General features: G+C 44.7%; 1 protein-coding gene across 3 annotated transcripts in view; it reads right to left on the bottom strand.

Annotated features, from left to right (window-relative positions):
* The window catches only part of TMCO4 (transmembrane and coiled-coil domains 4), a 112,004-nt gene that overhangs the window by 8,644 nt on the left and 79,180 nt on the right, over nucleotides 1–24,180 (bottom strand). For all 3 annotated transcript variants that reach the window (XM_072609118.1, XM_072609116.1, XM_072609117.1), the window contains 2 exons: nucleotides 11,351–11,468; nucleotides 6,806–6,923 (listed from right to left, as the gene is read on the bottom strand). In XM_072609118.1, coding sequence (XP_072465219.1) covers nucleotides 6,840–6,923; nucleotides 11,351–11,468 — 202 coding nt within the window. In that variant the 3' untranslated portion in view covers nucleotides 6,806–6,839. The remainder of the gene's footprint in view (nucleotides 1–6,805; nucleotides 6,924–11,350; nucleotides 11,469–24,180) is intronic.

Genomic DNA, 24,180 nt, shown 5'->3' on the forward strand with positions numbered 1-24,180 from the left:
ACTATTTTACTGAGAACTCACCTAAGGCAGGCACTCTTACGGAGGTCAACAGAAGCAATTCGAGGGCACTCGAGGTCTCTCTAAAGAACTTTGGAATTGATTCTGAGCCATGAGAGACACTGGCACAGGGCTACCAGCATGGCGTGCCTGCATCAGAGAAGGCGCTGTGCTCTATGAGCTGAGCAGAACTGCAGTAGCTCAAATGAAATGAGAGATATGCAAATTTAGAGACATCTCCCCTCCAAATGTTCACATGGATTATTTGTGTCCGACCTGTGGCAGAGCCTTCCATGATCATACTGGTCTGATTAGCCACACTTAGACACACTGTACCTTGATCCCCAATAGAGTGATGTCATTTTGGTCCTCTTCAAGTATGAAGGACACAATCAACCCTCAGCTTGGGGGAAATGCATGGCATTTGAGAATTGTGGTAGGATATCTGCCAGCTTCTATAGGGCACTATGTGGGGACCATATGAGCAATGTGACATAACACTTCCAGTCATCATCATCATCATCATCTTCTTCTCCTCCTCCTCCTCCTTCTTCTCCTTTTCCTCCTTCTCTTCCTCCTCCTTCTTCTCCTCCTTTTCCTCCTTCTCTTTCTCCTCCTCCTTCTTCTTCTCCTCCTCCTCCTCTTCTCCTCCTTCTCCTTTTCCTCCTCTTCCTCCTCCTTCTTCTTCTCCTCCTTCTCCTTTTCCTCCTTCTCTTCCTCCTCCTTCTCCTTTTTCTTCTCCTTCTCCTCCTCCTCCTTTTCCTCCTTCTCTTCCTGCTCCTTCTTCTTCTCCTTTTTCTTCTCCTCCTCCTCCTTCTTCTTCTCCTTTTCCTCCTTCTCTTCCTCCTCCTCCTCCTCCTCCTCCTCCTCAACAGACCATTATTGCAGCTAGATAAAATAATTGCTTTTTGTAATCATCACCACCAGCATCATTATTCGGACATCATGGTTCAGTGGAAGTATCACTAGACTAAGAGTAAGGAGAGACCAGAGTTTGAATCCAAGCCCCAAAACCTAGTCGGATTTTCTTCCCTATAGATGTGATCCAGGGTACATCACGTTAGCTCTCTGAGCCTCTTTCTTCATCTGTAAAACAGGAATAATTCCCCACCTCCTGGGACTTCAGAAGCCTTTAGAGCCCTATAGAAATGGGCTCTATCATGAGATGATGTCACAAAGAAGACAAGGGCCCCTGCCCAATGTCACATGTCCCTGGTGCATCTTGAAACCTCATTAGGTTTGATTTAGCTCTTCCAGTCCCACAGGAGCAGGTAGAAACCCACTGCTGCAGGGGAGTCTGAGTCACCCCCATTTGAAGAGTGGGGTGCCAGGAGATTCTGTTTGCTACTTGCCAAACACAGAGAGATTTTTCTCTCTCCACAGGGGTGAGCCCCCAAATCTGTTCCTTCTTTTCACACTGCCAGTCCCAGTATCACTTTAGGTGAGGGGGTTGGGTGGCTGATATCTATGGAACCTTTAGAAATCGCCATGTGTGGCTGTTGGCTGGGAAGGCAGAGTGTGTTTTTGGCAAGTGATGCAGGAAAGAAGACCAATTGCCTGAGCTTCTCCAACCCCCCATCAGTGTCTCATCTGTTCCAGAAAAGAATTAAAAGATGTCTGATAGCATCTAATTAAATAGATGTTATAGGGAGGTAGATTTGGGTCCAATATATAGCGAGACTTCCTCAGTAGGCTGTCTTGGGGGGTAGTGAGTTCTCCATCACTAGGTGCAAGGGATGCTCTCTTGTCAGGGACACTGGTGCTCTGGAAAGAACTCTTGCTTCAGTAGAAGCTGGCCTGGATGACTTCTGAGGTTGCCTCTGGTTCTGAAAGTCTATACCTGGAATGCTTGTTCCAGGGTTCAAGGAAAATGTCAGAGAGTTGTCAAGGGACACAAGCATGACTCATCATGTCCTCAAATACAACAAGTCACCTCCAATATTGTAAGTCTGCAAGGAAGAGGAGAATGGAGGGTATTTGGTACCTACTGAAGGTAGGACTTTTAAGGCAGAGAACATTGTATGGAATAAAGGAAGGAACATGGCCTTGGCCTTGGGCCAGTTGGGTATGAAAGCCTGCCTTTGTCACTTCCTAGCTGTGTGACCTTGGGCATGTCTCTTAACTTCTTCCAGGCCTTAGTTGCCTGATCTGTAGAAAGAAGAGTTTGTATGGGGTAATTTCTAAGGTCCCTTTCACTCCTAAATCCTACGGATGGGGCTTACCTGAAAACTGCAGAGCTCCCCTGAACCTTAGGGGTCTCAGAGTGAAGTGGATAGAAGGGGGCAGTGTCAGAATGTCAGTCAGTCAACAAACATTTAGTAAGCCCCTGCTATGTGCCAGGCACTGTGCTAACCTCTGGAGATACAAAAGGAGGCAAAAACCAGCCCCTGCCCTCAAGAAGCTCACCATCTAATGAGGGAGAGATATGCACAAACAAGCTAGAACACAGGATAAACTGGAAATAATTAAGAGAGGGAAGACATGCAAATTAAGAGGGGTTGGAAAAGCTTCCTGCGGAGGATGAGATTATAGTGGGAACTTGAAGGAAAGCAGGGAGGACACAGGGTGGAGATGAGGAGCGATTCAGGCATGGGACGTAGCCAGAGAGAATGTCTGGAGCTGACAGGTAGCCAACCTTGTTCATGGAAGAGCCAGGAGGCCAGCGGCACTGCACTGAAGAGCCTAGAAAGGTGGGGGGGAGCAGGTTATGAAGGGCCTTGTCTGAATGCCAAACGGAGCAGCTTCTGTTTGATCCTGGATGTGATGAGGAGCCAGTGGGAGGTGACATGATGAGACCTGCATTTTAGGAAAATCACTTTGGTGGCTGAATGGAGAATGGACTGGAGCGGGGAGAGACTTAGACCCACTCACAGCCTGGTACTAGGACTCCATCAGCAGCAGGAGATGCAGCTCCAGGGATGGGGAGGAGGGATGGGGAGAGGTAGGGACTATTATCATCCTTCTTTAGTTGAGGAAACTGCGGCAGGCAGAAGTGATAGGACCAGCCTAGGGTACACAGCTGCCAAGTGCCTGGGGCCAGACTTGAACCAGGAGATCAGGGAGTCCTGCCAGGCCTTAGCAGGCAATCTGGGCCAGTGCCACAAAATCCCACAAAGGGCCTGGAGCAGAGCTGGGATCTGAATGCTGCCAAAATGGAACAATTGGCACGTTCCTTCCATTGATATACTCCATGTTCTAGCCAACGTGGCCCACCTGCTGTTCCCAGTACATGACATTTCCCTAGAATTATGTGTGTGTATGTGTGTGCTTGTATATGTGTGTGTATGTGTGTGTGTGTGTGTGTGTGTGTGTGTGTGTGTTTTGGAAGGGTGGGTATGGGTGGGGAAGCAAGAGACCAGCCCTGTGGTTTACCAGATTTAGGGAAGGAGGAGACTCCTTTCACTGGTAGATCAATGGGTTACCTGCTTTGGAATGGGAGAGTAAGTGACTTGTTCAGGATCACAGAGCCCATAGACGTCAGAGGTGGGACTTGAGCCCAACTCTCTAGCTGACTCTATTCGTTATGAAGGAAGGAAGAAAGGGAGGAAGGAAGGGATGGAAGGCGGGAGAGAAGAAAGGAGGAATGAGAGAAGGGAGGGAGGAAGGAGGGAAGGAAGACAGGAGGGATACTCACAACTACCCTAGAGCCCTATTGGTAAGTGACATTAGACTTGGGCTCTAATTCTAGCTCTGACAATATTTAACTATGTGATTTTTGGCAAGTCATTTCAAGCTCTGGGACCTGGTTAACATACCTATAAAATGGAGGGACTGGAGGGAATAATTCCCAGGATTTCATCCAGCTCTCCTTCCTAGCTGATATTCTTATGTTCTAGGGTTCCTTTCAGCTCTGATTTTTTCTTTCTAAGCTCCTGTTCAGCTTTGATATTGTGTCCAGAAGTCTCTTCCAGCTGTGACATCCTGTGTTCTAAGGACTCTTCTAGCTATAACATTCTGTGTTCTAAGGGTCTTCTCAGGTATGACATTCTATAGTTTAACATTCTATGTTCTAAAGTCCTTCTCAGTTCTGACAGTCTATGTTCTAACATTCTCTGTCCTCAGGACCAATATTCTATATCCTAACATTCTGTGCTCTAAGGGCCTTCTGAGTTCTGATAGTCTATGTTCTAACATCCCCCTTCCTGCTCCCACCTGCACCACCTCCAAAGGCACATGAGCCACTGACAAAGAAAGGCTTCTAATTTCAGCCTCATCTATTACTCAGGCCAGATTATCTGTTGTGGAAAGCCTCTGAACACATCAACGGTCTTTAAAGGGACAGAAGGATGCATACTGGCTCTGTGACATGGCCAAGTCATTAACCTGTTAGTGCTCCCTCCCATCCCCCAATAACTCTAAGGTCACAATGATGATAACCAGCATTGATCTAGCTCTTTAAGGTTTGTCAAGCCTTTTTCATGTTATTTAATTTGATCCCCACAAGGCAGGTGCAATTATGTCCATTTTACAGAATAGGGAACTGAGGCACAGAGACATTTAGTGACTTACCCAGGGTCACATAGTCAGCGCCTGAGTCAGGATTCAAATGTAAGGATTCTTGATTTTAAGTCCTCTGTTCTACCTACTGTGCCACCTGAGTGAAAGCAGCTGCTAATGTGCATGAGTAAATGACACTGCTCAGCAACAGTGCCTTACAGAGATGAAAATTACAGGTCTGGTTTTTACATATGGACACACACATACACGTGATATACACACAATATACACATGTGTATACATATGTGTATATTTACAGACATGCATACATCTACCATATTGGGCCAAAAATGGAAGTGGAGATTCTGGCTCTAGGGCCCTGCCAGCTCCCTGATCCTCTCATCCTAAGGACTGCCAACAGATAGCATGAAGAGCTCTTTACCACTGTGTGAAGTGGCCCCCACAGGGCTTTGCCCGAGGCACAATAACATAGTAGGAAAGCAAAGAGGCTGTTATTGAGAAGTTCACAGCCAGTTCTGGGAGGAAGAACATTGAAAGTATTGGGAAATCTTTAGTACTGCAATTTTCTAAAAATGTTTCTCGTGTTCCTTCTTTCCTGATTTTTTTAAAAAAATGATTTACCAACAGTTTGGTCTGTAAAAGGACCTTAGAACCCAGAAATGAGAACTGAGAAGGAACTTAAATCAGAGGAGCAAAGATTTAGAGGTGAAGGGTGCCTTAGAGGCTACTAAGTACAGCCCCTCGTTTTTCAAATGAAGAAAATGAGGTACAGTGCAGATCAGTGATTTGCTGGGGATGTACAATAAGTAAGTGTTTGAGGCAGGATTTGAATCCAGATCTACTTGAACTGCTTGGTCCAATTCCTATTCCATTATACTCTGCTGCCTCTTGAGAAATTAGAATGCCAAAAATGAAAGAGAAACACAATGTCAGGGTTGGGAGGAACCTTAGAACAAAGGATGTCAGAGCTGGGAGGGCCCTTAGAACACAGTGTGTCAGAGCTGGGAGGGCCCTTAGAACACAGGATGTCAGAGCTGGGGGTGCCCTTAGAACCCAGGATATCAGAGCTGGGAGGGCCCTTAGAACACAGGATGTCAGAGCTGGGAGGACCCTTAGAACACAGGATATCAGAGCTGGGAGGACCCTTAGAACACAGGATGTCAGAGCTGGGAGGGCCCTTAGAACACAGGCTGTCAGAGCTGGGGGGGCCCTTAGAACCCAGGATGTCAGAGCTGGGAGGGCCTTAGAACACAGGCTGTCAGACTGCATAATTTTGGAGTTGCCAAAATTATCTTCTTAAAGCTTCAAGCTGATTAATGGTTCTGCTCAGGAAGCTCTGTGAGGCCTTTACTATAAAACACAAAGTCTTCGTGGCCATCTCAGGCCTCTTCCAGTGAGTTTAGCCATCACGCTATCAATCACTCTGTGTCCTCTATCCAACAATCGCTATGGAGGCCTGACTTTGGAAATGCTTTCCTGGCTGTGTAGTGGTGCCAAAACAAACAAGATTTTAAAAAGGAAAGGAAAGGAAAGAGAGAGAGAGAAAGAAGGAAAGAATGAAAGGAAAGCAAGTGAATGAAAAATTAAGAATTGGACATAGCAGAGCAGGAGGAAATTCAGAGTGGCACCCAGAAAAGCATGGCATTTTTGTTACTACTTTGTCAAATTTAATATACACTTAAAAACTGTAACAGAAGCTCATCTCACAGACAACCCTCTTTCTCTGCTCCTTGTATATTGAAATATCCCTGTTTGTCAAATTCATAAGAACAGTTTAAAAAGAAAATGTTTCCTTCTATTGGCACATTTTTCCTTGTACTTGACATTCTGTCCCTGCCTCTACCATTACAGGCTTCCCCAGGATAGCCTTTCCTCTGCCCACTCTGCCTTTCTGTTTCCTTGTCTTCTTTCAAGGCTTAGCTCAGCAGCTGCTTCCTCTGGGAAGCCTTCCCTGATCCCCCAGGTAAAGAAAGCTCAAGCTTTCTTTACATTACCATTTACTTATCTTGTCCAGCAGAGGGTGAGCTCCTTGAGGGCAGGGGCAGCTTATCCCTGGGGCCTCATTCAGCACTTAATAAAGGTTAAAAAACAGAGTCTCTCCCAAAGGGGCAAACTGGAATGGGAGAAAGGGCAGGGCTCCATGGCACAACATCCTTCATAGGGGTCCTGAGGCCCCTGAGTCTGGCAGTCCCTTCTCTCCCCTTCCAGAGCTCCCTTGGCTCATCATGGAAAGCTCAGACCTAGTGTATGTATATCCTGTTTCAGCCAACGCCTCCAGGACAATACCAGCTCAGGGCAGAGAGAGCTGCTTCCCATGCCCTTAAGCAGGAAGGGGCAAACCCATACTTACTACTGATGACAAGTCCATGTTGACCATCTTCCTGTCATCCAGGGTGACAGGTTGGAGTCCAGCCACCTTCAGCTGCACAGAGGACGTCCGATACACGAAACTCAGCAGCCAGTCTCCCCTGGGAGAGGAACAAGTGAAAGCCAAGTCACACTCTGCTGGGGACCCCATCAACTTAAGTCAATTCAACGTAATCCAACAACCTTTTTTTTGTTTTTTTGTGAAAACACATTTTTATGGCCATCTCTTGTTTCTCTGTACTTCACATTTCCCTCCCTCTCCCAGAAAGCCACTCTTTATAACAAAGAATTAGAAAGGGAAAGAAAAAAATAACAGTTCAGGTAAACGAAACAACGTATGAAAAAGGTCTGACATTACATACAGTGTTCTATGGCCCTCAGCTCTAACATTTCATGTTCTAAGGTCCCTCCCACCTCTGACATTCTCTGTTCTAAGGGTTCTCCCAGCTCTGACATCTTGTGTTCTAAGGGCCCTCCCATGTCTGACATTCTCTGTTCTAAGAGCCCTCCCAGCTCTGATATCCTCTGTTCCAAGGGCCCTCTCACCTCTGACATCCTGTGTTCTAAGGCCCCTCCCAGCTCTGACATTCTGTGTTCTAAGGGCCCTCTCACCTCTAACATCCTGTGTTCTAAGGGCTTTCCCAGCTCTGACACCCTGTGTTCTAAGGCCTCTCCCAGCTCTGACATTCTGTGTTCTAAGGGCCCTCCCAGTTCTAACATCCTGTGTTCTAAGGGCCCTCCCAGCTCTGACACCCTGTGTTCTATGGGACCTCCCAGCTCTTACATCCTGTGTTCTAGGGGCCCTCCCAGCTTTGACATCCAGTGTTTTAAGGCCCTCCCAGCTCAACTTTGTTTAGGGAAATGCTCATTTTTGTGAGGATGTTACAGAATTTTAACAATTGAATTAAATGAAGAAATAATATGCTTTTATTTTACAAATGAAGAAACTGAGGCCCAGGAAGGGAGAGTAACTTGACCAATGTCACAAAGGAAGTTAGTGGTAGAGCTGAGGTTGAACCTACAACCCCTTACTTCACAGAAAAGGAAACCTGAGATCCAAAGAGGCAGCAGGACCCGATAAAAGTCTCACCAAGAGGCAGATGTGGCAGAGATAATTCTTGGTTACTACCATCCTGACCCTGTGATCTCTAAGCTTTAAGGAAAAAAATGATTGGGGTACCCTGACCTCTCTCTTTCTTTCCCTACTTCTTCCTTTCGTCTCTCCTTCCTCTATCTGTTTCTCCTCTTCCCCCCTTTCTCTCTCTTCCCCCTCTCTCCTTCCTTCCTCTGTTTTTCTCTCCCTCTTTCTCCTTCTCCATCTCCCTTTCCCCTTTTCTCTTCCTCTCCCTTCCCCCATTCCCTCTCCTCTTTGTGTCTCTCCCTCCTCCCCTCTCTCTGCCTCACTCTCTCCATTGGTCTCTCTTTGTTTCTGTCTGGACTATGCCCCTTCTATGTATTTTTCAGCATATTCAAGCTTTAGAAGTCTTTGACACTATCAAATTCAGTATCTCCATGGTGCTGAGTGGAAGCACAATTACTTTGCCACATGCCAATAAAACTCAGTCTCCCAAACCAATTCAGTTATTTGCAGGAATGGCTAATCAGGGTTTTTTGGTGGCTGAGGGGAGAGATAGCAAGGCAGCTCTGGCCCCCTGGTAATGGATCAAAAAGAAAAGTATGTAGGTGTTCCTTTTTCTATTCTCTATTATAGTCCACAAAGCCTGGCTCTACACTCAGGGCAGAGCCCACTGGTGTTCATTCAAATGACTTGAAAGCAAAATTGAATTTCTATCATGGCAGCTGTTTGTCTCCACAAAACCTCCGAGGAGGCTCCAATCCCAGGGCCTACACAGCAGGATAGGGGATTGGCATTCTCTCTACCCTCTGTCCTAACTGAGGTCCCAGTCATGTGATATCTGAATCTCAGAGTCCTATGTCTGGAAGGGAAATTTAACATGGAATACAGTGTTAGAGCAAGAGCAACTTTGGGACATAGAATGCCAAAGAGGGAAGAGCCCCTAGAGTATAGAACCAGAGATGAAAGCGGCCTTAAAATAGAGAATGTCAGAGCTGGGAGGAACATTAGAAGATGGGATGCCAGAGCTGAGAGGGCTCTTAGAATATGGAATGTCAAAGCTGGACGGAGCCTTAGAACCCAGAATGTCAGAGTTGGAGAGAACTTTAGAAGAGAGACTGCCAGAGCTGGGAGGGGCCTTAGAACACAGGATGTCAGCCGGGAGGGCCCTTAGAACATAGGATGTCAGAGTTGGGAGGGGCCTTAGAACATGGAATGTCAAAACTGGGAGGGCCCTTAGAACACAGGATGTCAGAGCTGGGAGGCCCTTACAACACAGAGTGTCAGAGCTGGGAGGGCCCTTAGAACACAGGGTGTCAGAGCTGGGAGGGACAGTTAGGTAACAAGAGGGATACAGTACTGAACTTGAAATAAAAAATCCCCATGTTCCCATCCTCCATCAGATACTTAGTTGCTAGGTGACCCCTGGACAACTTTTTCTTCTGAAGCTTCCTCATACGTAGTAAGACAGAGATAACAACAGAGCCAACAACAAAGGGCTGTTGTGAGCTAATATTCTAGTGAGAACATGTGCCAAAGCCTTTGCAAAGGTCCAAGCATTCTAGACCAGCCAGCTCCTACATTTTGTGCTCTCAGGGTCCTCTCAGCAATTTGAACCTGAGCCCCATCTGTGACCTCAAGGTCAAACAAAGGAGTTTGGGGGTCTGTATTTCCATTTCTTGGTTGGGCTAAGTCATGGTTTAAAAGACTTTTTTATATTAACAGGGTGATAAGGGACCCTAGATTCATAAAAGATATGAAAACCACCCTTTTTCAAACAAAATAGATGTTTTTAATAAGACTGTGCTTCCCTTTGGGGTATAAGATTTTCATTGCCTATTTTTCTTACATTTTATTTTTCTTTTAGAGTTTATGAAATGTAAAACACAACCAAAAGACAACTGAACCCCATGTCATGAGCAATGGCATACTTCAAGAGGGTTTCACTTCACTGTGGGAACTCTACGGGGAGGGACAGAGATGTCTCCACTGGTTCATTCTGGGAGGGACAGAGATGTCTCCACTGGTTCATTCTGGGAGGGACAGAGATGTCTCCACTGGTTCACTCCCAGCGCCTGGGGCTTCTAGCTTCCAGCTACTTCTCTCAGCTGCTGGGCTGTTGCTATGCTCTGGGCTCGGGATATACCCAGGGAAGCATCACTCTTTCCCCTGCCCCGTAGTCCTCCCAGGAAATGAGAGTTAAGTGACTTGCCCAGGGTCAGACAGTTAATATGTGTCTGAGGCCAAATTGGAACTCAGATCCTCCTAACTCCAGGGGCAGTGCACTGTGCATTATGGCGCCATCTAGCATCACTCTTACAGTTTCTCCCTTTCCGCGTCAGGCCCATTGGCTATTATCATCCATGGTTCTTATAGCGCTTCAATGAGCATGTAGTTAAACTTAGAACTAGGTAAGAATCCTCTTTATTAACTAGCAGAGAAGCAATCATCTTGTCTGGGTTTTGCTTGAAAACCCTAGGTGAAGGGGTACCCATCTCTTCCCAAGGCTGACCACTCCATTCTGGGATAGCTTTTAGGTGGTAGCACAGTTCCTGGCACACACAACAGACACTTCATAAACGTTTACTCATTGTCTGGTAGGAAGCTTTTCCTGGTTTCAAGCTTAATGTGTCTTTTTGAGACTTCCTCTTCGCCTCCCATCTCCCCACTCCTCTCCATTTCTCCTTGTCCTCCAGGGCCCCCCAAAAGGCTAATTCTTCCTCACACACTTAAAGATTGCTATGATGTCCTCTCCCCACTCTCACCACCAAAGTCCTCTTTTTTTTAGGTTACGCATACCTAGTTCCTTCATACAGTACTCCTCTGCAAGACACTCAAGGCCTTTCACCATCTTTTGCTCCATTTCTAGGTCAGTGGTTCTCAAAATGTAGTCTAGGTATTCCTGGGAGACCCAAAGACTCTTTCAGGGGGTCCTCAGAGTCAAAATTATTTTTAAAAAACTACTGACATTTTCATTTCTAATGTTCCAAATATCAAGAAATATGATCCATATAAACAAAAGTTCTTTGGGGAGATCCTCAACAATTTTTAAATAGAAGGGGGTCCTGAGCCTCCAAAGTTTGAGAACTGTTGCTCTAGCTTATCATTGTCTGTCTCAAAATGTGGCACCCAGAACAGAAAACAATACTCCCTGTGTGGCCTGATGGGGCAGAAGACAGATGGACTTTTGTTTCCTTATTTCTCTCTAAATGTAGCCCCAAATCCCACAAGCATTTCTGGCTCCCATAGGACTCTGTTGATTCCAACAAGCTTGCAGTTCACTCAGATGCTTAGATCTTTTTCAGATAACCTAAGGTTCTCCCACTTTGGATCACTCTGAGATTGGTTTTTTGAATGCAGGTTAAAAGATAACTCATGAGGGTTCACTGAACTGAGTCAGGCCAGATGGTGCTCATTCTACAGTGAAACAAATACAGAAGCTTTTAGACACACCTGGAGTAACCATTGATGATCCTCCCAGACACCACCTTCTTGAGAGGTTTCCAATACTTGGCTTCCCCTTCCACTGGTGCTCCAAGAAGGACAATGTCCTCGATGATCCCTTGGCAATCTGAGGGCAGGAAACAGTATGTCACTGTTGGATGTCTACTCCAAACCCGTTATATTATAGATGAAACCTAAAGAGGAGAAATTAACCTTGGCCAAGGGCACATAGCTAATGAGTGACAAGAGTCAGGATGCAGAGTGCCAGAGTACTATTTTTTTGTTTTGGAGGAAACTGAGGCAAACAGGGTTAAGTGGCTTGCCCATGGTCTCACCGCTAGTAAGTGTCTGAGGCCGAATTTGAACTCAGGTCCTCCTGACTCCTGGGCTAGTGTTCCATCTACTATGCCACCTAACTGCCTCTTGTCCTGGCTGTTTCTTGAACAACACACTCCATCTCTTGGTTTGGGGCATTTCCTCCAGCTGTCCCCCATGCCTGGGATGCTCTCCCTCCTCATCTCCACTTCTGAGCTTCCTTCAAGTTCCAGTTAAAATATCATCTCCTACAGGAATCCTTTCCTAACCCATCTTCATTCTAGCACCTTCCCTGGATTAATCATCTCCAACCTGTATATAACTTGTTTGTATATAACTGTTTCATACTGTCTCCCTCATTAGATCATGCATTTCTTGAGAGCAGGGACTGTCTTATGTCTTTCTTTGTATCCCCCAGTGCTTAACACACAGTAGGTGTTGGGTAGTTCTTGCTCTATAGAGCCCAAGAGTCTTTTTGTACTACAACTGTAACTCCTCCGTCTCCAGCCTTAACATCCACAATTCCTCCAATCACTTTTCATATGGCATGATCTCAAAGCCACTGCCCTCTGGGAATGCCCAGCCAATCAATGACCCTCTAGAAATTAACAAGAGGTGCTGAAGGTCAATGTGGTTCAGGGACATAGGAAAACCATCTGCCTAACTAGAATGGTAACTGGGGTTGACATGAATCATTCCCATTGTGAGAGGATGTCTCTGGGAAGATATCCACTCCATCCTTTGTCCTGCCTTCCTTTTCAGTAGGACCATAAGTCTCCACATCTGACATTTCCTCCCTGGAGGAGACGATAGTAATTCACATTTTAACATTGCTTTGAGGCTTACATAGTGTTTACAAGACAGCCACACTGTCAAGGAGGCAGGACTTATACTATTATCCCCATCTCACAGAGGGGGAAACTGAAGTCCAAAGGGAAGTCACTTGTTCGAGGTCATATATCCAGTTAGGAGACACTGTGCTAGCCATTCAGGTAACATGCTTCCAAAGTTATTTTTAGCTAGACCTGACATGGGAAAGTGGAAAGAATGCTGGTCTTGCAGTCAGGAAAGATGTGGATCCAAATTCTGCCTTTGATGCTTACCATGCAAGGCCATACACAAGGCACATCACCTCCCTAGGTCTCAGTTTCCTCATCTGTAAAACAATGACCTTATCATCCAGAAATTCTCATCTTTTCGGACATCTGAGGTGGCCCTTCCTCCTTTTGATTCCAAGTGCTCAGGTTAATCCAATTCCTATCTGGAAATCTGTCCATAAATCCAATGCAACCCAACCCATTATTATTATTAAAGGATAATAAAAATAACCCATTTATTAGGGGGTGGTTATTCTGTGGAAGCTTTTGGGTCACAAAGTGAAAATACAAACAGAATTCGAAGCACATCCTGCCCCATGGAGCTTACGCTCTAGAGGAGGAATAAAAACTGTATCCAAATACAGATGTGATAACTTGAACAGGAGGGGGAAGGCCAAAACACTGGGGGCGATCAGCAAAGTTCACTCAGTTAATTCAGCAACCATTGAATGCTTACTGTATGCAGAGCATAGAGGAAACCGTTCAGATAAATAAGAATGGATGCCTGGCCTCAGGGAGCTCACAGTCAGGGAGGATAGGAAAGCAAAGATATCAATCAACAAACATTTATTAAGTACCTACTGTATGCTAGGCAGATTTCTACAGGAGAAGAGGGAAAGCGGGTGGAGGCTTGTTGAGACACCTCCCTCTTCAGAATTGATGAACGAGCCATGGGAACTTGGAGTCTTGTGGAAGAGGCATTACAGAATAGGATTCCAATGGAAGTTACTACACAGAGTTGATCATCAAACCTCCACCACCATTTCAGGCCCCGGGTCATTTAATTTTGTGCTGGATTCCTTATGAAAGTCCCAGGAATTAAGCTCAAGGAGAACAAAGAGACGGTTCAGAACAGAAATGAAGCTTTATAAAGGACCATCACATTGGCACCAGGACATTGGCAGAAAGCAGAAAGCAACAGGGGCTACCCCGTCTCTGCTGTGTGGACTTTTCTAGCATTCCCTCCCAAGCCTGGGCTTCAGGCAGAGGAAGAATAATGCATGTATATACAATACAAAATGTTTCCTAGCAGAATGAAGTCTCTTCTGTGTTAACCTGGAATCTGCCTTGAACAACAGTTACCATGAAAAACAAAGCGCAGATGCTTTCCTGTTCCCCAGCCAGGGAAGGGTCAAGGCTCAAGATGATTCAGGATAGAGTAGGATTCTACAGCTGTTACTTATTCGTAGAACTTCAAATTCTGTAATCATAGCTAGCATTTACACAGGACTTTAAGGTTTGTGCAGGACCTTAGAGCAGAGAACGTCAGAGCTGGGAGGGCCTTAGAACATGGGATGTCAGGGCTGGGAGGGCCCTTAGAATCCAGGATGTCAGAGCTGGGAGGGGCCTCAGAACACAGGGTGTCAGAGCTGGGAGGGCCCTTAGGACACAAAAGATTCTTTAAAACACAGAACGCCCACTTTCCTTTCTGACCTGGTCTGAGCACCACCCTCTAGCAGGCTTTGCTGCCTCCCTCAGTTGCCAGGGCCGTCCCTTCCAAAGCCACTTTTTATCAGCTTTATTTAATCTGTATTTATTCTTTATACCCCTATACACATGCATGGCATCTTCTCTCTTTGCAGGCAGAGGTCATCTTGACTTTCTCTCTGTATCTTCTGTGTCTCTATATGTACATAATAAATCCTTGCTTACTTGATTGAATATGAATTCTTGAGCATGGAATGTTAGAGCTGACTTCAGAGCACAGCATGTTAGAGGTTAAAGGGGCCCTAGAACAGACAATGTTGGACTATAGCTAAGTAGAGTTGGAAGGAACCATGCATTGAAAGGAAACAAGAATTTATTAAGTACCTACTGAACACTTTACCAATACATCTTTGATCCTGACAACTACCCTGGGAGGAAGGTGCTGTTATTATCTCCATTTACAGTTGGGGAAACTGAGGCGGATAACAGTAAGTGATTTGCCCAGAGTCATACAACCAGTACCTGTCTGAGGCTGGATTTGAACTCAGGTCTTCCAGACCACAGGCCCTATCCCTAAGGAAGGGACCTTAGAGACCATCAAATATAACTGCCTTATTTTACAGATGAGGAAAAGGAGGCTGAGACAGTAGAAGACACATTCCTAGGGTCACAGAATTAGTATGTGTCTGCCGTGGGATAGGACTCACGCCTTCTTGATTCTAAGTCAGGAATTCTATTTGAAGCAGGTCTCCTAGCAGCTTCTTGCCACTTGACTGGTCTAACTCTTTCCTTGGATGACACCCTTTTCACCACTTCTCTTGGGTAATTCATCATCATTCCAGCCCTCCTCTGCCTCCCACTAGTATCTCCACTGCCCTTTGGGTGACTCCCAATTTCAGTCCTTTGGAGAATGAATCTTCTATAACTCACAGTCATACAAATAATACCTTGAATGTCCCGAAAAGATGGGTTTTTGTTTGTGGGAGAAGACTGGGGTCATTAAAAGCACTTGGCAATTTCCTAGAGGCAAGCCCACCATCATTTGTTCAATTCTGAGTACGCTTCACTTTCTGCACAATCAGTTCTGATGCATGAGTGACAGATACAGCCTGTCCTCCCAACTGCATGGCATGACATGGTCCAGACAAGAGGCAGTCTTTCTCCACTTGGTTTTTTTTTTTTTACTAATATATTTGTGTATATATATATATAGGAATGTAGGAACATTATATTATATCATGTTATGTTTTGTTATATTATATTGGAATAATATTATATAGGAATAATTATATGATATGTATAATATTATATATTAAATTATAAAGAGATAAAGGCATAGTATGTAAATGAATAGGAATAGGGGCTGGATTTGTGATTTCATTGGTACAGAAGGCCCCTGGGTGAGGAAACTCCTTCTGTTACTATGGGTCAGCACCTCCTCTGCCACTTATAGCGCTACCACTGAGAGGCTAAGTGATCTGCTCAGAAACACTCAGCCAGTATGTGTCAGAGACAGGATTCGAATCCAGGCCTCCCCGGCTTTGAGGCCAATTTTCTATCTACCACATCAACTTACTCCTTATAAGATGGGGAAAAAAAAGAGAGACAGCAAGGCATACTGGATCTAAGATCAGCCTTGAAGGAAGAGCTGGGATCATCTTGCCCTTGATAACAACTCTCCTCTCAGTGACTCGGGCCACTTTCTAAGTCCATAAAGTTGTTGCATTAGTGAGAGAATTTCCACACTGGTAATTTCTTATGCTAATGAAGTCACAGATCCAGGATCCCCTCTCCCCAAAATTTGTATGAAAATACATGAAGTGCTTTGTAAATTTCAACATGCCATGAGGGTATGAGCTGTCAATGTTTGTTCATTGTTTATCCTTCCTTCTCAGAGAGGACCAATGATACCATGAAGAAGTAAAAGCTGGGAGCCAGAAGGACCCTAGGAGGCCAATCCTTCAGACTACCATCTTTTCATTTTATAGACAAGGAAACAGGCTCCAAGAAGGAGAGCGAGTTCATAAGATCATAGATTTACAGCTGGAAGGAGCCTTAAAAGTCATCAACCTTCCCCTGCCCCACCCCAGTTTTACAGATGAGGAAACTGAGACCTAAATGACTTGCCCATAAGTCACACAGCCAGTAAGCATCTGAGGCAGGATTGGAATCCAGGTCTTCCTGCCTCCAAGTTCAGTGCTCTATCCAGCTTCTCACTAGAATATCCTTAAACATTTTTCTAGATTTTAGAAGCACTAAGTTACAGCTGGGATGTGACCCCTCCCTTGACCTTCTGGCTCGGAATCCCTTCCTGGATCCCAGAATGTGGGTCCTTAACAGCCAAGTTTTAAGGTCTGTGGCCTTTGCAGAAGCATTATGAATCAATGAAACCATCAAGGGAGGAAATGTGAGAGGAGATGAATTTCCTCTCTCGGAGAATATATCACCTTAGTTACTGGCCAACTACCCAAGAGGTTTCCAGCATTGTCTCAGTGATGGCGCTTGGCTGGCTGCCTCGGGGAAAGAGTGAGTGCGAGTGAGGGATGCTGTGAAGACACTGCTGGCTCACTTTCTCTTCCAAAGAACTAATGTGTCTTTTGTCATTAAGCAGCAGATTTACTTTCCTATGAAAGCCTCTCCTTGCTATGCCTACCCCTGAAGTGCAGATGAAGATAGGGACAGTCAATGTTCAATAAACTGCATCAGGGAATCACAGAAGATTCTATTTCTGCAGTTCTGTAAAAGGGAGGGAGGCAATGCCATTATTATTACATCCATTCTTACAGATGGGGAAACTGAGACTCAGGGAAGGATTCACTTGGTTGTGTATAATGAGGAGATTTGAACCCAGGTCTCCTGGGGAGTGGCTGAAAGAACTGAAAGGAGAAGAGAAGAATTCAGCAGGGGGTTGTGGCAGTGATCTTTAAATACAGAAAGGGTTGTCCCTGGGAAGAAGGATTAGACTTATTCTGCTAGGCCCCAGAGGGTAGACGTAGGAGTGATGGATAGGGACTAAAAAGAAGCAAAATGAGGCTTGGCTCTAAGGAAAACCTTCTTACCATTCCCAGCTATCTATCTCAAAGTGGAATAAGCTGCCTGGGAGGGAGTGGGCTCCTGGGACTGTAAGGGAGGATGTGAAGGCTCCTTACTCTCCATCTTAGAGTCTCAGTTGCCCTGTCTGTAAAATGAAGAAATTAGTCTAAAGTACCGGCTCTCTTGGGCTCCTACTGGCTTGAAATCCTCAGTATAACACTAGTAGCTCAGATCTCTGTGGTACATGGATATCTACAAAGCACTTCATATCCATGTTTTGGGGGTGAGGGAGTCTGGACCTGTGACTGCATCTGAGTTATGAAGGTCAGAGGTCTTCAAGCAAAGGCTATGAGGCCACTTGTAGAGGGGACTCTTGTTCAGGCACAGGTCAGACTAGGAGGATGCTAAGGTCCGCCCCCCAACTCTGAAATTCTGTATCACTGTGACTTTTAGTTTTGTTTGTTGTTTGGTTGTTTTCAGTTGTGTCTGAGATGCTTCACGACCCCATCTAGGGTTTTCTTGGCAAAGATACTGGAGTGGTTCACCATTTCCTTCTCCAGCTCATTTGACAGATGACGAAACTGAGGAAAACAGGGTGAAGGGACTTGTCCAGGGTCACATGGCTAGTAAGTATCTGAGGCTGGATTTGAACTCAGGAAGAGGAATCATCCTGACTCTAGGTGCAGAGCTCTCTGCACTCTGGGGTCCCATAGCTGCCCACGTGTTCTTCCTATTACACCAGTAAAAAACCTCAAGGATGCTTCCTTTTTAAAGAGAAGCATCATATTATCAGTCCAGCTTCCCCTTATGTATTGTTTCCTACCATCAGAATGGATGCTCCTTGAGGACAGGGACCATCTGGTTTACTTGAATTTGTATCCCTAGCAGTTAGCACAGTGCCTGGCACATAAAACGTGTTAATAAATGTTTCTCTCTCTCTCTCTCTCTCTCTCTCTCTCTCTCTCTCTCTCTCTCTCTCTCTCTCTCTCTCTTTCTCTCTCTCTCCCCATCTATCCACCCATCTGACTTAATGCCAATCAATCAACAAACATTTATTAATCACCTACTATGTGCTAGGTTATGGAGACACAAAGACAAAAATGAAATAAACCCTGCCCTCAAGGAGTTCATACTCTGCCTGGGGACACAATACAAACATATACGAGCACAGTTTGGTGATTGTGTAGACTGAGAGCTGGGCTCTCTGGAAGACCTGAGTTCAAATTCAGGTTCAGACATGTATTAGCGGTGAGACCCTGGGCAAGTTACTTCGCTCTGTTTGCCTCAGTTTCCTCTTCTGTAAAAATGAGCTGCAGAAAGAAATGGCAAACCACTTCAGTATCTTTACCAAGAAAGCTCCAAAGAGTCAGACATCACTGAAATAACAACAACAAGAAAACTTATATAAAACAGGAGGCTATTTCAGGAAGACATTAGTGGCTAGGGTAAGCAGGAATGGGATCACAGAGAGGGCTGCATTTGAGTTGAGCTTTGAAGGAAACTGGGGATTCTCTGAGGCAGAGGTGGGGAGAGAGGCAGATTATAAAAAGAGCTGGAGATGAAGGGTGGGATGCTAGATGTGCAGAACAGCAGGAAGGGCAGCTTGTCTAGGCAGAAGGGGGTGTGAAGGGGACTAAAGTAGAGGGGGCTGAGTTCTTAAAAGCCAAATAAAGTCATTTATATTTGATCCTACAGGCGGTGTGGAACTGGTATGAATAGGTGGGGGCCTGAATGTCAAGGGCTTAAACACCAAAAAGAGGAGTTAGAACAACAGTATCTCGTGGTCTAATTGATCCGTTTGGTATCTGGATTTTCATATTAAACGCCTTCTTAAAGAGAGACATGCTTGTAGATCAGTTTCCAGTTGCTTCTAAACTGGCCCCTCTCCTTTCTGGGCTGGGAAGGCAGCCTGTCCATTTGTCAGCAGAGAGGGTCTCTTGGTTTGTAAAAACCAAAGCAGCCGCACTGATAAGCTGAAAAGAAGGATTTCTCTCTACTTGGCAGGAGGCGGTGTGTGCAGTGAGTGATAAGACTGGGAAACTAACGAGGTAATTGCCTCTTGTCAGCAGGCCCAGGCAACATACCTTGAAGGAAGGAATATAAAACACCCACCAAAATGTGCAAAATCCATTCTAACTAGAAAGAGAGATTGGGGTGGGGGGGGAAAGGAGAGGAGAGGGGAGGAGAGGGAAAAGGGAAGAGGGGGAGAGAGAAACAGAGACAGGAGAGAGAGAGGGAGAGAGAGAGACAGAGGAGAGAATGAGGGACAGAGAGAGCCAGAAAGAGACAAGAGAGACAGAGATGAGAGAGAGATACAGAATGAGACAGAGAGTGAGAGAGAGAGAGAGAGAGAGAGAGAGAGAGAGAGAGAGAGAGAGAGAGGAATGGAGAGAGAGAGACAGAGAAAGAGACAGAGAGAGAGAGAGAGAGGTAGGGAGGGAGGGAGAGAAGGAGAGAGAGAGAGAGAGAGAGAAGGAGGGAGGGAGGGAGAGAGAGAGAGAGAGAGAATGGGAGAGAGATAGAGAAAGAGATGGGGGGGAGAGGGAAGAGAAAGGAGGAGAGAAAAAGAGGAGACAGAGAGAAACACACATACACATACACACACATATAGAGAATCTTCTTATCTTTTTCCCCCTTCAGGAATGAGGTCCATATTAGAAATAATAATTTAGAAGACAGAATTTTAGATTTGGAAGGGACCTTAGGACAGTCAGATTTAGTATACAGAATGTCTGATCTAGACAATCCTTTAGCATATGAGATGTTAGAATTGGAAAGGGCCTTAAAAAACATGGAATGTCAGAGCTTGAAGAGCCCATAGCATACAGACTGTCAGAGCTCTGATGGTCCTCAGAGATCATCCAGTACAACTTCTAAATTTTAAATATGGGAAAACTGAAGCCTAGAGAGGCCAAGGACTTGTCCAAGGTCACACAACTAGTAAGAAAATTGAAATGGGAACTCAGATCCTTTGATTTCAAGTCTATTATTCATTCCCCCCTCCCCTCCCCTCTGCAAACAAAACATCATCCCAGATCACTTTGTTAGTAGCTCTTTGTTTCCAGGACCTTCTGTCATGTATTATAGATATCTATGTAGAAGTTGGGGAGATAGGTAGCTCAGAGCGCCAGGCTGACAGGAAGACTCATTTTTGTGAGTTCAAATCTGACCTCAGACACTTACTAGCTGTGTGACCTTGGGCAAGTTACTTAACCCTGTTTGCCTCAGTTTCCCCATCTGTAAAATGATTTGGAGAAGGAAATGGCAAACCATCCCAGTATCTTTGCCAAGAAAACCCTAAATGGGGTCAGAAAGAGTCAGATATGACTGAAATGACTGAATGATGAATGCACATGTTGCGTCTCTTCCCCTCTCCTCCCCTCTATCCCTGTCATTTAGAACAATGAAGAAAACAATATTCACATGACAGCACTGAGTAGATAGCAGACTTTTAATAAATGCTTGCTGAATGCAAAGTACTTTAAAAGGTCAGCTCCTCAGTGAACAGGGCTAATACTTCACACTTTCATGGCTCATGGGCAGTGAACCAGACCCTGAGCCTGGCTGGCTCTCCCTGGGGATGTTGTGTCTTTGTCAGCAATCAGAAGCTTGGGGATGGAAGGTGAACAAATGCCCTGATGGAGGCAGGTGGCCCTCACTGAGGCTCTGCTGGGGGAGCTCTCTGGTTGCTGGGAGACGCCTGAGGCCAGCCAGTTGGGTGGAGTTCACTTCCCTGGTCATATTTTCACTGAATAGGATGTCAGGCTCATCTACCCATGATAATACCAGCCTAGCAAGATGAGGGCATGTATTGTTCTTGTGTAATTTATTTAATTTGATGGAAAAAGATGCCAGGTGCAGAATATAATTTCATTGTGACTGTTCCTCTCTTTTCAACTGACTGCTCTTTCCATTTCCATAACAATTGCAGTAACAGAGGGCCAAAAGAAGACTGATAATCATAGAATTGTTGAATATTGGAGCTGAGAGGGCTGTACAGTATGGAATGTCAGAGATGGGGGGCCCTTAGAACAGGGAATATCAGAGCTAGACAGGACCTTAGAACACAGACTGTCAGAATTGAGAGGATCCTTAGAACACAGAATGCCAGGTCTGGGAGGGTCCTTAGGACACAGAATATTAGAGATAGCAGGGTCCTTGGAGAAAAAAGTCTTGGAGCTAGGAAATACAGAATGTATAATGTCAGAGCTGGAAGGGATCTTGGAACAGAATGTTGGAATGTTTAATGAAAGCAATGGCTGGATTCTCAATAAATATTGGCTGGTTCATTAATAAGCTGAATTCAATTACCAAAGGATAGCTCCTTAGAGAATTTCTTTCTTTATGGGTTTTTGCAGAATTGGCAACTGTTACCTGGGTCATAAAATGAGTGACTATGTGGCCAGATTCTAACTTTGTCTCAGCTTGGGATTCTAGGGTTTGACAAAGGGAATTTCTGTGAATAACTAGTTTCTCTTTTCTCGTATTAAACAAATTGGTCACAGTGGCACACTAAGTTCATTTAATGGACTAAATGATGTATAAAGTCATTCCTGACTATAACAGCCTGTATTCTAAAAATCTGACATTTTTTTTCCTAAGGATCCTCCCAACTCTGACAATTCTGTGTTCTAAGAGCCCTCACAGTCCTGATATTCTGTTTTAAGGGCCCTCCCAGCTCTGACATCCTGTGTTCTAAGGGCCCCCTCAGCCCTGACATCCTATGTTCTAAGAGCTCTCCTAGCTCTGATATTCTATGACTAAATTTACACCTGAGTCTCCTTCATTCTCAGGGGTAGTACAGATTCAGTGTGAGAAAAGGATTCCACTCACTAATTCATTGTTGGTGGAGCTGTGAGTTGATCCCACAATTCTGAAGAACAACTTGGAACTATTCCCAGAGGGCTATAAAAATGTGCATGCCCTTTGCCTCAGCAATACTGCTCCTAGGGCTGTATCCCAAAGAGATCATAAAAATGGAAAAAGGACTGACTCGTGTACAAAAATATTTATAGCAGCTCTTTTTGTGGTAGCCAAGAACTGGAAATTCAAGGGATGCCCATCAATTGGGGAATGACTGAACAAGTTGTGGCATATGAATGTAATGGAATACTATTGTGCTATAAGAAATGACAAACAGGCAGACTTTAGACATTCCCGGAAAAACTCATATGAACTGATGCTGAGTGAAGTGAGCAGAACCAAAAGAACATTGTACACAGTAACAGCCACAGTGTGTGAGGACTGATTTTGATAGACTCAGCCCTTCTCAGCAATGCAAGGACCTAAAACAATTCCAAAGTAGTCATGATGTAAAATGCCATCCACACCCAGAGAAAGAACTATTGAGTCATAATGCAGAGCAAAGCAGACTATTTTTTTTTATGTTTTATCTTGTTTTGTTTTTTCTTTCTCATGATTTTCCCCATTTATTATAATTCTTTTATGCAACATGACTAATATGAAAATGTGTTTAATAGGAATGTATGTGTAGAGCCCATATCAGATTGCACGGCATCTTTGGGAGGGAAGGGGAAAAAACTTAAAAATTATGGAAGTGAAATGTTGAAAACTAAAAATGGATAAATTGGAAAAAAAAAGGGTCCTACTAGATGGCCCTGTTACTAATAATGTAGCAAGGTAAAAGTTTTTTAAAAAATTAACTCTACCCTAGGACTTTACTATTCTTCAGACATCATCCATTGAGATCAGAACCACAGATCCATGGACCAAGGGGCCAGAGATGTCATGGAGCCAATCTAAATTTGTTTCACAGACGGAGGAAAATGAGGCCCACAGAAAGGAGGCAACTTGGTCAAGGCGCCAGTGAGTGAGTCATAGGGTTAGTAATCTATCAGTCAATAAACATTTATTAAATGCCTACTGTGTACCAGGTACTGTGCTAAGCTCTGGGGATACAAAGAAAGGCAAAATCACCTTCCTTTCCCTCAAGGAGGTCCCATTCTAGTGGAGGAGATAATAAGTAAATAACCAATATTTCTTAAGTACCTACTTCGTGCCAGGCTAAATTCTGGGCACACAAAAAAGGTAAAAGACAGTCCCTGTCCTCAAGGAGCTCCCAGTCTAATGGGGTAGACAACATGTAAATGACTATATACAAACAAGACACAGGATAAATTAGAAATAATCAACAAGGCAAGGTGCTAGAACTAAGGGTGTGTATGTGGGGGTATATTAATTAAGCATATTAATTCATTAAACAGCCAAACCCAGGGTGGGTGACTTGGTCTAGTGCATTTCGTACATGATGGATTTAGATGATAATGTGCTCAGAAGTGTATAAATGAGCAGATCTCATAAATCTTGCCCAGCGTTTTGCTTTAAATTGAGAATGTTTTGTAGACACAGAACTAGAGAATTGGAGACCATGCTATAGAAAAACCAATGAAAAGAACTGGGAATGTTTAACCTGGAGAAGACTGAGGGAAAGAGGATGATAACCCTTTTCAAGGACATGGTAGAAGGATCAGACGTGTCCGAAATAGGTTGCCTCTGGAGGTAGTGGGGGTCCTAAAAAAGGCAGTTTTTAAGCAAAAGTTAGATGACCATTTATTGGGAATACCACAGCTGAAATTCCTATTGAGGTATGGGTTGAATTAGGCAGCCTCCGAGGCGCCTTCCAATTGATATTCTATGTCCTAAGGTTTCTCATAGTGCTGACATTTTGTTGTGCCAAACAAAGGAATTTTCCCTAAATCCATATCTGACCACCCTTACTCAAACAACTTTGGTTGCTCCCCATAGGCTCTAGGATCAGATCTTAACTTTTTAATTTAATTTATAAAGCCCTTTACCACCTGGTCCCAGTGTAACTCTGAGATGGGAGAAGTTACTCAATGCTAGCTTATTCATGAATATGCAGATTAGTCATCTCCTTCCCTCAGGGCTCTCTTGATGTACTGCAGCACTGTTATTACTGGCCGGGAGGGGAAGAGGATCTCTATT

This window comes from Notamacropus eugenii, chromosome 5, assembly GCF_028372415.1.
Source record: "Notamacropus eugenii isolate mMacEug1 chromosome 5, mMacEug1.pri_v2, whole genome shotgun sequence".
Lineage (NCBI taxonomy): Eukaryota > Metazoa > Chordata > Mammalia > Diprotodontia > Macropodidae > Notamacropus > Notamacropus eugenii.